The sequence below is a fragment of the Aythya marila genome, assembly GCF_965140915.1.
Source record: "Aythya marila genome assembly, chromosome: 4".
In the NCBI taxonomy this organism is placed as follows: domain Eukaryota; kingdom Metazoa; phylum Chordata; class Aves; order Anseriformes; family Anatidae; genus Aythya; species Aythya marila.
In genome coordinates this window covers 75567341-75584111 of record NC_139045.1, presented here as the reverse complement: position 1 = coordinate 75584111, position 16771 = coordinate 75567341, and the positions used below count along the sequence as shown (strand labels likewise).

General features: G+C 47.7%; 1 protein-coding gene across 4 annotated transcripts in view; it reads right to left on the bottom strand.

Moving 5' to 3' along the window:
- The window catches only part of EXOC6B (exocyst complex component 6B), a 271111-nt gene that overhangs the window by 96896 nt on the left and 157444 nt on the right, over positions 1 to 16771 (bottom strand). For all 4 annotated transcript variants that reach the window (XM_082759193.1, XM_082759194.1, XM_082759196.1 and 1 more), the window contains 7 exons: positions 16119 to 16190; positions 15688 to 15785; positions 15088 to 15193; positions 13801 to 13910; positions 8939 to 9050; positions 5057 to 5191; positions 3848 to 4027 (listed from right to left, as the gene is read on the bottom strand). In XM_082759193.1, coding sequence (XP_082615319.1) covers positions 3848 to 4027; positions 5057 to 5191; positions 8939 to 9050; positions 13801 to 13910; positions 15088 to 15193; positions 15688 to 15785; positions 16119 to 16190 — 813 coding nt within the window. The remainder of the gene's footprint in view (positions 1 to 3847; positions 4028 to 5056; positions 5192 to 8938; positions 9051 to 13800; positions 13911 to 15087; positions 15194 to 15687; positions 15786 to 16118; positions 16191 to 16771) is intronic.

Genomic DNA, 16771 nt, shown 5'->3' with positions numbered 1-16771 from the left:
ACACAACCCTCCATCTTTGAAAAGCTTAATGTCAACAAATCAGTGTGTTTGGAGTAGCCCTGTCAATGCGATTTACATTAACTTGTCTAACAAGAAATAAAAACAACAATCAGCCATCAGAGACAAAAGGCTTTTTCAGTCATTCTTTTTTAAAAGTGCGATGCCGAAAATGTTCATTTTTTGGAGGCCGCGGCCCTCTGAAAACCCAGCAAAACGTTGTGGTTTTTTTTTAACATTAAGGGGGGCGGAAAAAAAAGATATTTTCTTTTAAAGGAGGCCTGAGCATCCCATATTAATAAGCAGAGCAGCGGCAGCCGTAACCAACCCTCCCTGGTTAACGCAGGAAGAGGGCAGCCTCGAAGCCAAATGTTAATTCTGCTTTTATTTCCACCAGCATGTTATTTGCTTTGAGACATTTGGGGCACTTAGCGGAGCATTTTCGAATTGTGGCTATAAACCACCATGAAAAGCCCGAGCAGCAGCGGCGGCGGCATGCACCAAAGCCCCGTTAACTTCACCATGAACTTTTCACCCCCTTTCCCCGGGGCTGGCCGTCCCCAAGCGAAGCTGCAAAAAAAGCCAAAAGGTTCTGGGGACTCCCGGGCTGAGGCATTTTCTGCTGGTTTTGGGAACGACGGCTGCCCCCCCCGGCATGGGCAAGCAAAAGGAGATGCTGCAAACGCTTCTTCCCCGCAGCTGGAAGGGAAAAAAATCAGCTCCTCCGATGCTCTAAGGGGAAAAATTAGGATTTGCACCTCCTGCATGGACACTCAAGGAGGAGGGGATGCTCGGTGCCACCCCACGAGCCAGGAGCAGCTTTAGCCAGGGGTGTTCACCCCTCCCCGCAATAAATCCAGGAAGGATTTGGTCCTGTATCCCCCAAAGGGACACAGCCGGAGCTTTTTGCTCGCTCAGCACCTCGCCTCCCCTCTTCTCCTCTCCCTGAGCCTCTCCAAAATGCTGCCCGGGCACAGCCGGACCCCTCCAAGGCCGTTTGCTGGGCCCCGCTGCGCTCTCCGAGCCTTGACCCCAGGGAAGTTTCCTGCCCACGAGCAGCCCCGGCCAACACAATGGGATTACTCACACGTCAAGTTAAGCAACCGCCTGCATTTTTGCAGGATCAGGGCTTTCGGCTCTGTTATATTACAGGACAGAGCTTTTTGTTGCTGTAATTTTAGCACGGGGAACCGCCGACATGCCCGGGCCGAGTTTCTTTGATCAGCAGGTGAAGGGTTTTGTTTTCAGGGTAATTACTGTCGTGACAAAGGGCCGCCGAGCAGCTCGCCTCCTGCCACTTAGTCATCTCCTCAGCCTGCTGCTCTCCTTCTCCTAAAAACCTGCTGCAAGGTCACCCGCCAGCAGGGAGCTCTTCGATTTGGTTAAATGGCAGAAATTCGGAGCATGAAGGCACCCAAAGCAGCAGAAGCCAAGGGATCAGAGGGGCAGGCGTTGAGCACAGACCACTTCCAGGAATGAGAAGATGCTCCACTCCCCGGGGACAGACAGAGCAGTCCCTTCCCTCTCCCTGTAAGCTACCCAAGTGTGGAAATCCCATATTTTAGACCTGCAACAGGCTGCAATCTCCTCAAACAGGACAGCAGCTCCTTTAGGTCTTAACACTGTGATGCATTTGGGGCTGGATGTAGGTCAGCAGTATATTAAAGGCCCTACCTTGCCACTGGCCATCCCACAAGGACTGACAATCCGTGCTTTCTGGAGATGCTTCCTTTCCCTCTCCAAGCCCTCTCACTCCTTCCTCCCCCAGAGGAAGCACATCCCGTACACTCGGCGCTTTCACAAACATCGCCTTCATTTTTCTGTTCTTGTAGACAGACGGGGGCTTTCCCACGCCTCGTCCCCTACAAATCACTCCGAAATGCACTCAGGTTTTAAAGTGCTTCTAAAGAAGTTGCTGGGAAAAGGTTCTTGAGCCTCACGAGAAGGGATCACCGAGGGAGATGGGTACCTTGCTGCCAGCCTTTGGTTCTTCCTGACTCACCAAGGACCTGCCAGCAAAATGCAAGGGATTCGTCTCTGTAACGCTCCTCTCAAGGCAGGAACCCCAAAATATCCCAAATCCCAGACTTCTCTCTCCTAGCAGCCGTTTAACCCTGATCTACAGCTTCACAAATTAGACCTCAGCCTCTGATTAAGCTGCCTGCCCTGTCTGAGGGCTGGAGGCAGGCTCAGTGCCGTGTGATGCTCCGAGGAGAGCTTCTGAGCAGCCCCAGCACGTTACCTGGCTCCTCCACCGTGGCCAGCAGCCTCCTCACCCACTGGGTGCTTTCGGTGCAGCTGCAGAACAGAAAGGCTGCTTGGAGCCATCCCGGCTGATTTGCTGCCCTCCCGGTCTCCGAAACAATTTTGATGAGTTCAGAATGGAAACGTTAATGTTTAAGGAAGATAAATCACTCCAGGCCCGTCTCATAAATCATCGCGGGCTCCTCTCCCTATCCTCATCCCTCCCGTCAGCCACGCTGCGGTGCTGGGAGCTCACCCTCCCCAAATTGTTCTGCGTTGGGGGACAAAAAAAAAGCATCAGCGGGCTTTTTTCTTCACCTCTCTGCAGGGGAAGGATGGACCAAGGATGGATGGTGGCACATGTGCGTGTGTGGGGTGAACAAGCAGGTACTCTGCAATCATTCCTGAGACCTTCAGTGTTAATTTGCCATATAAATATCCCTATAAAAACACTGGGAAAAGCCGCTTTCATTTCTCTTTTGGTGGCTTCTCCAACCACTTTTAAGCGGAGCTCATTTCCATCAGCTACCGAATCTTGCTGCCATGATGGAGAAGGCCAAGGACATGAACTATGTGGAAGAGTCTGCAAGGTACTGCTGAAGTTTTGGGGCTGTGACACCTCCTGGAACAGCTCTGGAGGGCTTAAACATCCCTTCCAGTGGTGCAAGGACCAAGACACAAACCAGCAGAACGAAGCTAAGAAGTGTCCTTGTGTATTATCAGCCTTCTCTTCCCGTTCATAGCCAAGCCAATAAAAAGGTGCCCACGCTGTGTGCCATTACTCTATAATCCTGGGCACCCAGTAACAACAAATAAATAGCAGGCCAGTGAAGAAGAAAGATGTGAAATTGCTTTTAGGACAAATACAGTGTTCAGAAGATTTGCTATTTCAACATACCTGCTGATTGAAGAGACTCCTAAGTATATATCCAGACAGCTCAGAACAAATCTTGTTTAAAAGCAAAAAAAGCTGTCTGAGCAAAAATGAACTCCCTGATGGTTACATTTTTCCTACTCGAGGGGACACTACTCAGCCAAGTGCAAAAAAAACACAACATAAAAGACATTTTTGATCGCAGTAACAGCATAAACACAGGCATATTTTAGACAGCAGAGAAAAGAAAGAAACATATGCTGCCTTACAACGCAGAGCAATATTTTGATGTAAGGCATTGGACAAACAGTTGGAAACGTATCTGCAGCTCAAGTCATGCACACCCTTCTGCTGGGACCTCTCAAAATAATCGTGGAATGTCTGTTAAGCTGAAAGTTAACGTCTCTAAAATCTAGGTGGGAGTGAGTTGTGATCCTACCTCTGCTGGTGGACTGGGAGGTTTCTCTTCCTCTTTTGCATATAAGCAGATTCACAAATAATCAGAAATATTTGGGGAGACTCTCACCAAAGCCTGACTTGTGCTAACACATGAAATAGCTTACTTTAAAAATAGATTTGCTATTTCTTGACACTTTGTCAGACAGAGCCAGCATAAAGCCCCATTTCCATCTCACTCCATGAGGCTTGAGCAACCATCACTTTCAGAAGCACCGTCAGGTGTCCGTGTGCTCCTCGGATAGAAAAAGAAAGCAAATTTGGGTGGTCGCTTACCGGGAGGTGCGTGAACACGGCAAACGTGCTGCGCAGAAAGCCAATGAGGTCGACCAGGTAGTCACTGGCCTTGCTGCCCGGCTCCATGGCCATCCAGTCGTAATCTGCCAGCTGCAAGAACTGGTCGATCTTCTGGTTCAGGTTGGTGTAAATCTCTTCCTCAGCAGCGTGGCGGGCATCCTGTGAAAGAAGGTGATATTGTATGGGATGGAGACTCCGTACCATGCCTCTGCACAGGTGCTCCCTGAGCTACAGGATGAAAGACTGGCCTGAAACTTAGCCCTAAAGTAGCACAGGACAGGGTCTGGAGGGAACTACATGGTTGCAACAGCCTCGGGATAGCTTGTGTTGGTGGGACTTGTGCTGCCAGATCTTCTGGAAGCCCAGAGCTTCCCTGCCAGAACAAGGATAGGAAAAGTTATCCTCAGGTCAAGCAGGAAAAGATGTTGCTGGATGGGATGAGGAAGGGAATTCCCTGGGGTCGTGGGGCTTTCATCTCCTGCTGAGTTATCCCAAGGGCAAACCTCACCTAATCAATTCTCTACCACTGCTGGAGTCCTTGGCACTGATCCTGTCTCCTGCTCTCTGGGCACTGGGCACAATGCAGACGCCCCACAATGACCAGTTATAGTCTTAGGACTTCATGTAAAGTATCTGAGGAGGATCCTCTGGGGTTAGGATTTGAAGATTTAAAGACTGAGAAATTCCAGCACTTTCTTTCGGACCTGAATTTTAGCATTTCCACTCCTTTTAGTATTTAACAACACTAAAAGATGGAAAGAGGCAAAAATTTAATTTCTGAAGATCTATTCTCTCGGGTGAAAGGAGAGAGCTTGTGTTCATGGCCAGATGTATGCAACGCTGTATGGAGATCAAACAGAAAAACGAAGTTCATTAAAAAAAAAAAAAAATAAGGCTTTTGTTTAAAAGCTGCTTAATCCTGCAGATAATAAGTGTTGCAGTCACAGCCTGTAAATTAGGGCTACAAAGGCTCCCGAGCTCGACAGAAGCAAAGCGTAGAGCTGCTCTGAAGGACAAGCCCAAAAAGCTCGTCTGATGGCATACAGTTCCCAGGGTATGCCAAAATTACCTTTCAGCTCAGCTCAGCTCCCTCCGTCCAGGCAGCCACACACCCGGTTTGGAAACAGATCCTCTGAACCCAAAAACCAACAGCAGCTCCCCAGAGGAGCCATTTACTGGCATTCTCACCTTGAAAGTCGTGGTCCCATAAAGTTTCGTAGTGTGGACAGTCTCTGGAAGTACGTTGGTGATATTGGTTATGAATTCCTCTAGGAACTTGCACGATTTTTCCAAATGGGTCGTGTTTATAATGATCTGTACAAGCTGCAAAGGTTAAAAAAAAAGAGAAAAAGAAGTCTTCAGGAAAGGTGCTCCCGAAGCCAGGGAGGTGCCAGGCTGCTGGGTGCCAATTTCTAAGAACTTCTGGCATGAAAAGCTGACGCTGTGCAAACACACTAAGCTTTGCTCCACACTCAAAGGCTCTCCTCCTTTAACAACAGCAGAGACTTAAATAAAAGATAATTTTTTTTTTTGAAAAAAAGCATTTCCCATGACAGCCACTCGTATCACAAAAGTTTTTTTTTTTTTTTTTCATGACTTTCCTACATTCAGCTGTCAGTCAGCTCTGGTTTCAGCACAGCTCAAACGCAACAGGCTTACAAAGAGGTGCCATGCCAAATCACAGGTATCCCGTCTGCTCGTGAACCCGAACCAACCCGTGCCTTGAGTGACACCTACCAACATCACCCCAAGGCTTCCAACAAAGCCACCACAAGGTTTTGCTTCTCCAAGGGTGGTGTGGTGAACAGCAGATCCTGCCCTGGTACCTCCTTGGTTATCGCACCCACCATTATCTGCAATTTTCTTAATGCTGTCTTCTCAGCTGCCTTCCCGTGGCGCTGCTTTGGGGCTTTAAAGGCAACTGCAGAGCAAAAGACTCTGCCGAAGTCAATCAGCGTAAAGGTTTGTAATCCAGAGGAAAACAATCCCAGCTCCCACTCAAGGATCGCTGACTTGGAAGCCAAACACATCGCTAATTCCTTAAGCAGGTACCTTTTCTTCTGTGCAGACCGCCGTGAATATTTTCAAGGTGTAACATAAGCCGTAGCGAAACCCTTCCAAAAAACATCTAGCTCAGATATCGTGCCAAAACCCTGCTCTTGCAGACAGAGGAGGCATTACAATGCTCCGGATTGACATAATTTAATTGCCGGGGTATGGTGTGGTAGTCTGCAGTTACCTCTTCTAAAGAAATTATTTTGAAACACAAATCAGTTGTTTCTGAATGAGATGGAAATAGGCAGTGCCGTGCCAGGCGGAGCATTGTTCCTTTTCTTTTTGCCTCTTTGATCCTTTCATGTTGAAGCACCGACCTGAGTGTTGCGTACACACCAAGACTGCAGTAATGCTGCAGAGATTACAGCACCCAGCTCGCGCTGGTGCCAGGTGGCATAAGACGGGGCAATGGCCACAGACTGGGAGGCTCAGCTGGGATATTAGGAACAAAAAGAGTTGTTAAGAATTGCAGCGGAGTGCCCAAAGAAGCTGTGGGACCTACGTCTTGGAAAAATCAAGTCAGGTAGAGAAAGACAGAGCTGACGTGACCCAGGTTTGGCAATAACACAGCAGAAGGTCAGACTAGAGACCTCTGTAAGTCACTTCCAGCCAGTGCTTCTGTGATTTCAGCCAGCTTTTTCCTTTACAAAATCAAATTACAATCTTTCTGAAATCCTCCTGTTTTGTACTTGGTCCCTGGAAAGCATTACACACATAACTAGGAGGGCTTCTCATTTCTGAATTCCTTGGGTTAATTCTGTTCTTGATGTTTTGCCTTCTGAAAAGTCCTCATTTATTTGCTTTTCCTTATGTCAGCCCTTACGTCACAATCGTGATGTATTTTCCTATAGTTTCAACTTAATTAAATATTAAATATTTCCAACTGTGTGAAATTCCTCCTAACCCTCTTCTCTGGTCACCACCATTTATTGGTTCAGATCAGCCATCAGACTCGGAGGCCCTGCTTTGATCCTCTTCCACCGCTGGTTATGAGCTTTCCTGCTCCCACCCCGCTTCCTTCATGTTCCCATTTTCTCGTGAACTCGGAGGGGTAACACCTTCTTGCTTGAGTATTCAAATGAAAACCAGAAAAAACAGTATCGTCTTTCCCTGCCCTTTTGTTAAGGGGTGTCAAGGTCGTTGAAAACGCAGAGAAAAGGAAAATCTGCTGCTCAGCTGAAAGCTTGCTGCGCACTGAGACTGACGTCTCCTGCAGCAGGAGTTCTGGTTTCTGCAATTCAGTTTTTTCATCTCTTGAGAGCAGTCCCTGGTGGTTAATTCAGGCTACCAGGTGGAGATGCTGCATCTCGTTTCATGTAATTAGGAATTCACAGGTTGGGCAGTGGTCTTGGTGTCTTTAGCAGCGTGTGCCACTACGCCCTGCTAGATCAATTCCTTCCCATTCCTAGTGCACGTTTATGAAAAATTAATTAAAGAGGTTAACAGACCATGATGGTTGGTTACAAGGTCTTGCAGTACCTTACCCATGGCTTGGAAGAAGAAACTGGAGCACCCAGGAACAGATAGTGGTGCTTTGTGTAATAAAATTAAATCTGGGGAGCAATAGTTGTGCTAGGGACTTAAATATCTTTTGAAGTCACTTTTGACACCATGCCTATGCTTTCATACGATCTGTGACTCTCCAAATTGCCCTCTGCTTCCAGTGCTCCACGCAGCCACGTCTGTGTCTCATCTTGTCTAAATAGGGAAGGATTTGAGAAGCTCGGAGGAAAATCACAGCGTGCTTCCAGTTGGACAAACAAGTCAATGGTTACACAAAGAAAAGAGGCAGGAGGGAATAAAAAGGCTCAAAGTATATTTTCTTTGATTAAATTAGAAACAAATATGGAAGGGACAACGCAGGGAGAAGGTTAATTGTACCTTGGCAAGTGGTAGGGAAGAAGAGGGTGAAACTCTGTAAGTATGAGGAGAGATTCAGAGATGAACACCAGAGTCACAGAATCACAGAATATCCCAGGTTGGAAGGGACCCATACGGATCATCGAGTCCAAATCCTATTTTCTCACAAAAAACCTCCTCGCCTCCGACACAGATGAAGAAGCCACTCTCAGCCCAAAGCAAGGCATCACCTCCACGTACCGTACACGTCCACGCCGTCTAAACTGGGCAAAAGCAGCTAAAAGGAGTCACCCAGTTCGCCCTCAATCCCACGGTGGCCACTGTTTGCAGCAGCAGCAAAAGGAGCATTTGGGGGATGGACAGTGCAAGGCACAGTGTCGCATTCCTCTTCGTGGAGGGAGCCCCTGGACGAGCAGGACGGAGGAGGAATTTGCCCCCAGGGAGCAGAGAGATTCCAGAGATAAAGGTCTGAGGATGCACCCTGTGCAACTACAGACGGCCATAATGCACTGAACTCTCTGAAACTCCCCCATATTTATGGTGTCCAGAGAACGTTACCCATTCCTACAGCACTGTTAATTAAAGATCTGCAGCTGTACTAATACCTGCTCGGTTCCCAACAGCACACAGAGGTCCCACTAAGGGATCCAACCTGGCCTGGGTACCACACACATTCCCAAACAGTTGTGACTTCCATGACTTTACAGAAATCTGGCTTTGTGCACAGAAAAGTACCAATCTTGAAAAGAAAATGCCAATACAGAGTTCATGCTGCATATATAAATGTGCTGGAACTGCCTCGATCATCTTTAGGTGGAGACCAGTCCCTATCCTCTCATAGCTCTGGAGTTAAAACCACCCCAACACCCCCTGAAGTCCTCTTTCCTGCCACTTCAACCCAGATATATGTTACAAAAATCCCAAAGGGGGGCAATTCTAGTAACAGCAGAAAAAAGCTTCCTCCTTCCCTAAGTACAAAGTCTTTCTTGCTTTGCACAGCACTGCTGCCTAGCTTCTTTTTCATTCTCCAACCAAATATTTCACAGAAATGCTCCAAACCAGCACCTCTAAAAGGTGCTGGAGTGAGCTCCAAGGGACCAAACCCCACTCTTGTCCCCTGCCCTGGACATTGGTGTGCTCGGCTCCGAGTCTTACCTCTGTCAGCCCTACGTTTTTCCTCTTGATGACATTCTGTAAACAGTTGCTCAGCGTTCGGGTCAGCAGCAGATTCGTCGATTTTCTAATCATATCATCAACTTCCGTGGAGCTGGAAAGGAGAAATTAAAGAGAGATTTGCAAAATGCTTTATCTCAAGGCAAAAAAAGAATCACGGAGACCTCACCACCTGGTCTGCTCTCCGACCCTTGGGTGGCTTTTGCCTGATCATCTGTACATCGCCCACGGGCACCGACATACTGATGCCAAAACATGCACAAAAAGACCTAAATTTCTGGTATTTTAGGATGTAAAGGCAGACTAATGGGGCAAACCTACATCCCTGAAAGGTTCAGGGGTGACACCAGGGGAAGAGTCACCCACGGTGTTAGCACGAACACCTTCAGCCGAGCTGCTCCTCCTTGCACAAAGCTGAAATTTTCCAAATTCCGATCAAAACCTGCACCAGGGTGGGGAGAGAAATGAAACAACTTTGCTTGCCTTTTTTATTTATTTATTAATTTCTCAACCAAATCAGATTGTAACGTACTCGTGGCCTTTGCCAGGCAATTGCAACGGCAGGATTGCTCAATGCAGGGGTTTGCCTCGCTGCTTTTTGCTGCAGGGACGCCGCCTTGCCCCTCCAAACGGCAAGGTGCAACCTCTGCTTTTTGAAGGAGGGTTTGGAAGCCGGCCCCGACGCAGGCTCCTTTGATCTGTCGTTGGCCCTGCATTAGCCCTGACACAACGGGGCTTTATCTCTGGCAGCGCAGTGACAGGCAGCTGACGGCAAAGAAAATTTCCAACTGCAAAGGCTGAGAAACATTAATAACTTTCAGGCTCCCGGTAAATCAACCCCGTGACCTTTTGCTCCTTATCCTGTTCTACCTGACAAATGGGCCAGATTACAAAGCAGGGATCAAGAGGAGAAACAAAAGCAAACCTTCAGTTACCCCACTGCCAGCGCGGAGCTGGGGGCGTTGCCGCTGGGGGTGCCCCCGGAGCAGGGCACACGGCTCCAAAATCCTGCGTGTGTTTAATGTCAGACCGGGCACACTGAGCCCAGCCCAGGGCCAGCAGCACCCAAACCTTACTTATTTCCTTTTCTATTTTCTAGTTTCCTTACCGTTTCCTTTTCTCTGTTTAAAAGGCTGCTTTTCCAAGCTCTGCTCCTGCTACCCACCAGCCACTGTCAGAGCAGGAACAGCAGCTCGGTGGGATCCAGCTTCTGGATCTTAAACTCAATGTCACCAGCCCAAGTCTTAGTGGGGATCTCTTCTAGATCATCATCAACAATCCCCAGGAGTTTATTTTGCTCCTGGTTAGCAGGGAAGAGCCTGTGGTGGTCAGGGATAGCCCACATCACATCCCCAATCCCAGGGCTCCTCTGTGATGCGAGGTCCGAGGTGATGCTTTGGGGTTTTTGAAAGGGTGGAGCAGGATGTGGGGGGAAGAGAAACCCAGACTGTCCCCGGTCCCTTCCACCAGACAACAGCACGATTAAATCTAGCAAGGATAATAAAACCTAACGCCGTGATGATCCACAGATGGTAAAAAGGCACGAGAGACTTAAAGGACGTGGCACAAGGGGACCTCGTGGCACTTGGTGTTGCTAGCACAGGGTGGGAACGAGCTGGAGAACAGCAAGGAGGTGTTGAGAGGGAACTTCAAAGCCCCCCAGCTCACAAGGGGCCAAAAAAAAAAATCTGTACTGGGCAATCAGGGAACTGGGGACTCACAAAGCCTGTCCCTGAGGATTTGGGAAGCGCAGGAGGCTGCGATGGGCCAAGGCTGAAGGAGAAGCTGGTGGCAGGATGTGCTACCACTCCCAGGGGTGCAGAGCGCAGTGGCCAGTTGGTTATTCTGGACGCTGCCTTACCAGGAGATGAAAAACGAGTGGTTTTGGGCACTGTCAGCTCTCACCTCTCTCTGGAGGCTTTGTTTCCATCCCTGACTTCACCCGCAGGAATCATCGGCAGCGACATCTCAGCCTGCAAGCCTCCAGGGCACAGACAAGCAGGGCTTAATAACACTACTTAGCACTTCCAAGCTGCATTTACCTCTTCAAAGCACTTCTAACCGAGTTTTCTCTGCGCACAAGTACTGCTTCCCCAGGCTTCCTGCTATCATTTTGTTAGTTGGCCACATCAGCTAGAAAATAAAGTCTGAATTGCAGTTTTATGCTGGGGAGAGCAGCCAGGCAATCCCTGCAGTTGGGTGCCAGCGGAGCAGAAAGATCTGACATCTCCCAGGAGGTCCCCACACACCAAGAAAAAAAAAATCAGGAACGCTCCTTGGAAAACACCTGATCATATCCAGAGAGGGATTTGACCAGGCACTGGAGCGTGCCCCTTGTTTCGAGAGAAAAGGTGCAATGAGGTGGCAACAAGAGCAGCCCCCGAGCCGAGGCGATGCTGGTATCTCCAAGAGGATAATTCTGGGTTCAACAGAAAAGCCAGATTTCTGTTCTCAATAAGCAAAAAGAAAACAAACCCCCCAAACGAGCAATACTTTTCACACAGGCTGCTCGCTCTGAATATTTGCCCCATTTCATCCAGCACCATCCCAGCACAGCCAGCACAGATGCAGCCACACGAGCTGCTGAAGAGCCCACGTTCATCTCCCCTCTCCTAAAGTGGTATTCAAGCCTCTAATTGTATTATTAACAACTTTATTAGCTAAGTTATTCTCAGCACTTTCAGAATTGTACCCTAAGTGCTTTTGGGACTGCTGCTTTGTTCGGGAGAGAAACAATCAGAGTCCTGGTAGATTAGAGCTGACATCTCCCACTTCCAGCCGCCGGTTGCCGAAGATATCCACAATCTTTAAAATGGGAAATTCCACTGGAAGCGGTGGAAGCCTTCCAGCAAGTGGATGCTTTTAAAGCTGTCTCCTCACTGGGCTCCAAGACGCGCTTTTTACCGACGGGAGAACTGTTGACAGGATAAAGGAGGTTTTCTTTCTCCTAATCAAATTAATAGAGCCAAACCAAAAGAATTCGCAACCCCCGTAAATGCGCGGTGAGCTCCAAATTGTCTTCAAATACTTCAAAAAGCAAAACAAGTCTCAGAAGCGTATCAGCAGAAAGGAGAACGCTCCTGTCCAACAAACACAGGGAGCTGGTTTAAAATAATAATTAGAAAAAAACACGAGCTCCGTTTTTCTGCCATGGGCTCTGTTCTTCAGGAAAAGACCGCGGAGTAGTTAAGCAAACTGTCTGGGCTGGTGACAGCTGATGTCCCATATCCCATGGCAGTAGTCATGACCTTCAGGCCTCCCGTGACTGACGGGCTGACCCCAATCACTCCAGGGTGCAAGGTAAATGACAACCAAAGAAGAACAAGAAAGAGAAGAGAAAGAAAACTTGCTGCCGGCTTTGTAGCCAAGCTTCCTAATAAAACCTAATTCAAGCTGTCAGGGTGAAATGAAGAAAGTGTCAACAGGGGTTTTCAGAGAAATATTCCAAATGTTTGGCTAGAAAAGCCAAGAGCTCGGCTCCCCTCCCCCAGCCCCAAACCACTCCTCGAAAAGGGCTGGAAAATCCAATGTCGAAAGGAATTTTAATAACTTGTCCGGGGGGACCCCAGAGCAGGGCCCCAAGGGAACACTTTTCTGCCATTCCCTGACAAACCCAATCACCTCCGTAATGGTGAAGGGCACAAAAGTCACAAGGGAAGTGCCAACGGAGGGGCTCAGTGAAACCAGCAGCCGTGTGAAATCGGACCATTCCGGCGGCTTCAGAAACCGAGACATTTCATGGTGACCTGCAGGTTAAGAGCCTTGGGAGGCACCAAAGAGAACAACCTGCCACCAGTGAAAGGCTGAGGCTGAAGAGGGGGAAAAAAAGTCCCGTGCTTCCATGCCAGCTAACAGCTGCCACATCCCGGAGAGGATGGAGAGAAAGCGGCTCTCAAAATTACCACCCCTCTCCCAAAGAAGAGATTGAAACCTCGAAGAGCCTTGTGTAGGCACCAAAATATCTGGTGAGTCCCTAAATTACAGCCCTAGCTTCACAATAGCACGGGGGCAGTATTTGTTGTCAGGCCATGAAGCTGCCCGGAGAGGCAAAACCCCACGTACAGCCTGGTGCAGCTCTACCAACAGTCAGAGGGCAGAAGGCTCTCGATATTTATGTATATACTTCTACCAAGGTAAAAACATTACTGGGTGTAAAAAGAGAGCAGCAACTTGCAGTTCCTGGCTAATATAGCTGTCTTCCGCACACACAGAAGCAAAACCAGCATCTGGGAGCCTTGGGATGCAGAAAGGATGATAAACAAAATATTTTTGAGGCTTAAAAAAAATCCACAAATATCTACAAATAATCTGATTTATCGATAATCTCCCGTGGGAAATAAGAACAATCACAACCCCCAAACCAGAAGCCAACATTCACTAACAGAGAGGGCAAATTAAAACCTTGAGTTTTGTCACCAACATGCTCCTGGAGGGACAGGCTGGGGAAGCCACGAGGCAGCTGCAGACACGGTGCCAGGCGCCGACCTGATCTTCCTTGGGACAACCAGATTCATCCGTTCAATATGAGTGACTCAGAAATGTCTCAGAGGGAAAGGCCCTCTCTTACTTTATTGACCTAGCATGAGGCTTTTTATTTATTTATTTATTTATTTATCTATTTATTTATCTATGTATTTATTTTAAGACTTAGCCAGCCCTTTGTACAAAAAAGATGCCACCGCACTCCAAGGAGAGCAGCAGCCACCTCCAGCCTGGACACTGTATATCCAAGCAACTGAGTGGTATGGGTGGTTTAGGAAGAGAATTCATATTTTAACCTTGGTGAGATCCTTCAGTGCCAACAAAACTTCCATATCATAGCCGGTAGCACAATCGTCCCATACCTCAGGTGAAGGTCTTCTGAAAACTTCAGACAGGCGTAGATGAATTCCTTAATCTGATTGTAAACTTTAGGCACAAACTCAGAAAAGGGGAACTTCTTTGGAAATGGTTGCTGTAAAATACAGGAGAGAATTGAAGTCAAAGAGCAGATCTTTAAGAAGGAGAATCGCTCTCATAGCCAGCCCGGAGTGACGACTGCTTTCCAGCAACATGTTCCAAGCAGCCAAATTAATTCTAATATTTAGCTAAGTCCAGCAATGAAACAACAAGCCAGCATTTATTGTATATTATATAAACATTTCAGCCAAGTGAAAGACCAGATAATCACTTACAAATGGCACATGGGTGCATAAGGGATTTGGAGTCTGAAATGGGCCGGAAGGAGACTTGTAGCTAGAAGGGAGCAGGCAGCACAAAGCTCCTCTCGTTCCCTTTCCCAACTCCCTTACTCATATGACAAAACCCTGTCAGAGAACTCCTTTATTTCCCACCACGTGCAAGGCATTTTGCTTGGTCACCTCCCCAGTTACTGCCCAAGGTGAGCACTTGCTTACCACACCAAAAGCCCAGACGAAACAGATGTCCTCTCCCTTGAACCAAATTTTTACGAGCCAGCTTTTACCCACAGCACAGACACGGCTGGGAGCTGCAGAGCCTAACAGTAAGAACCTGGATCCCATGACACAGTTTTAGGGAAGGACACAGACTTTCTGAAATCTAAACACTTGACTTGGATCGAAAGCCCTCCCAGTCATAATTAAGTTCGCCAGGCTCGCAGCTCGCTGGCTGCCAGATGTGGAGCACAAGGCCAAGCATGCTTTTAAGGGACACTGGCTAGGTCAAATTTGGCTACACTGTTGGGTTTTGCAAGCACGCACTTTTGCAAAAGCCAAGATATACCACCTTCTGTTTTCTGTTGGGCTGATGTCTTTTCTTTTTTAACTATTAGATTAAAACAACAACAACAAAAAAAAAGGTCAATAGCGTGGTTCATAAAATGGGACTAAAATACCAATGGAAGCAGATTTTTTGTCTCTCCCCCATCTACTGCAAGCGATGCCGAACTGCAATAGTACATTGTGATCTGAAAACAAAATTGATGAGGTATTCCTCCCCCATGCCAGAAGAAATGCAACACATGGAAAGTATATTTGTTCTTTTCTCTTTTTGTTTGTTTGGTTTTGTGGGTTTTTGACCTTTTAGTTTTTAGTTCTCCATGCCAGCAAACAAGGTGTGGGGTTTTAGTGCATCAGGAGACGTGCCATGCTGGTTTCCTCCTTTAAGTTTACCTTTTCAAGTTCTGCATCCTGGAATGGGAACTGTCCAACTATTTTCTTATACATCTCTTCATTTGTCACCGGGATGGGACTGTAGTTATCTGAATCAAGTATATTTCTGGAAAAGAAAAAAAGTTAGAAAGGCAGCTACAGAAACCCTTCCTGCAAACAGAAACATCATCGATCTCTTCACCACAAAAGCCAATGCTCTGTGAAGACAGACCAAGCACATTTTTTCAGATCTACTAGTTACGAGGCTCTTCATAAATACATGCCAGTCTAAAATGTGACCCCAAAAAGTTGCAGCACATGCTTTTTGCATCCATTCACCTACTGACTGTCAAGTGGGCTCAATAATGAAACTAAAACCTTACCTCTCTAAGATGTTAAACCTCTGGAGTGCATGGATTTACTGCACAAATCTTACTGCACGCATGATCCCCACAACTGTAACGGGCTTTCCCTGGTCCAAGGAGAGCCCAGACTGAAGTCTACCACTGCCCAAAATTTAGGCATGAACTTGCTAGTCTCTTTTTAAAGTAAGATTTTTATTTATTGCTTAAAACTACTTTGTAAGGTACATCTCATGGGTTTGCTTAAACAGCTTCTTACCTGAAAACTCCTGTCCATTTCTTCAGCAGGGTTTCACTATACTGGTCTTGGATCTCCAGCAGCATGTCAAAGAGCTGGTTCACTGGGAAGCCATATCCCTGCAGCGGAGCAGAGGAAGAGAGCGACTACATCAGATAAGAACAAGTCACCAGCAGGGCACTGAACAGCATTTTCTGCACTTAACAGGGAGCACGTGAGCAAATTCTCCCCCAGTACAACTGCAAACGTGCACAGCGAAGGCAGAAGGATTTAGGGGATGATTTACTGAGGCGGTAGCACCAAGGGAGATTAAAGGCTTAGTTCCCCGACAAGCTGGGCTGTGCTCAGCGTGGGTGCTCAGCACGGCAGCTGATGCTTGGTCCTTGCCTGTGGAGCAGACCAGCCCGTGGGCTGCCAGTGGGCGCTGAGATTGCCAGACCACAGCCACCTACCTGGAGTGTGTCTGCAAAGAGGACGATGAGGTTCTTCAAGTCTAACACCAGGCTCGGGTCCGAGCAATAGGACTGCAAATAAGGGGGAAATAAAAACACGTTTTTAACCACAGCACGCAGGAAAATATTGCCCTCAGTCCTCCTGAGTTATCGCTCGAGCGATAATACGTAGACACACCATTCACTCTTAGGATCAGCTGCTTTTATCATGCAGCCCATGCCTTAACATCTTACAGGGCAGGGGAAGGCACGCTGATAAGGGTATCTCTCCTTGTAACGCACTGCTCTTGAGGCTCTCCATGATGAATAAGGATCTCGGTTGCTCTAGAGATACCTGAAGTGTTTCTAAGATTACCCAGGAGCTGCTGGGGAAGCGAGAGGAGATGAAGCAAATCAGCGCACTGTCATGCCAAGAAGACAGCAGCACCTCATGTAATATTTAGTGTGTTGTGTCTAACGGTAATGAAGCATTGCAGGGAGGCATCCCCAAGCCCCACGTGAAGGCTGCATTGCTAAGTGAAAAGTTCAGGCTGAGGAAAAACACGTTGCATGCCTATGTTTCAGCAACATTAACAGTCCGAGCTACAGCACAAGTATTTATTGCGGGTCAGGACACTGCTTGAAGCTCAAAAGACACCACTGCACCCCCCGCG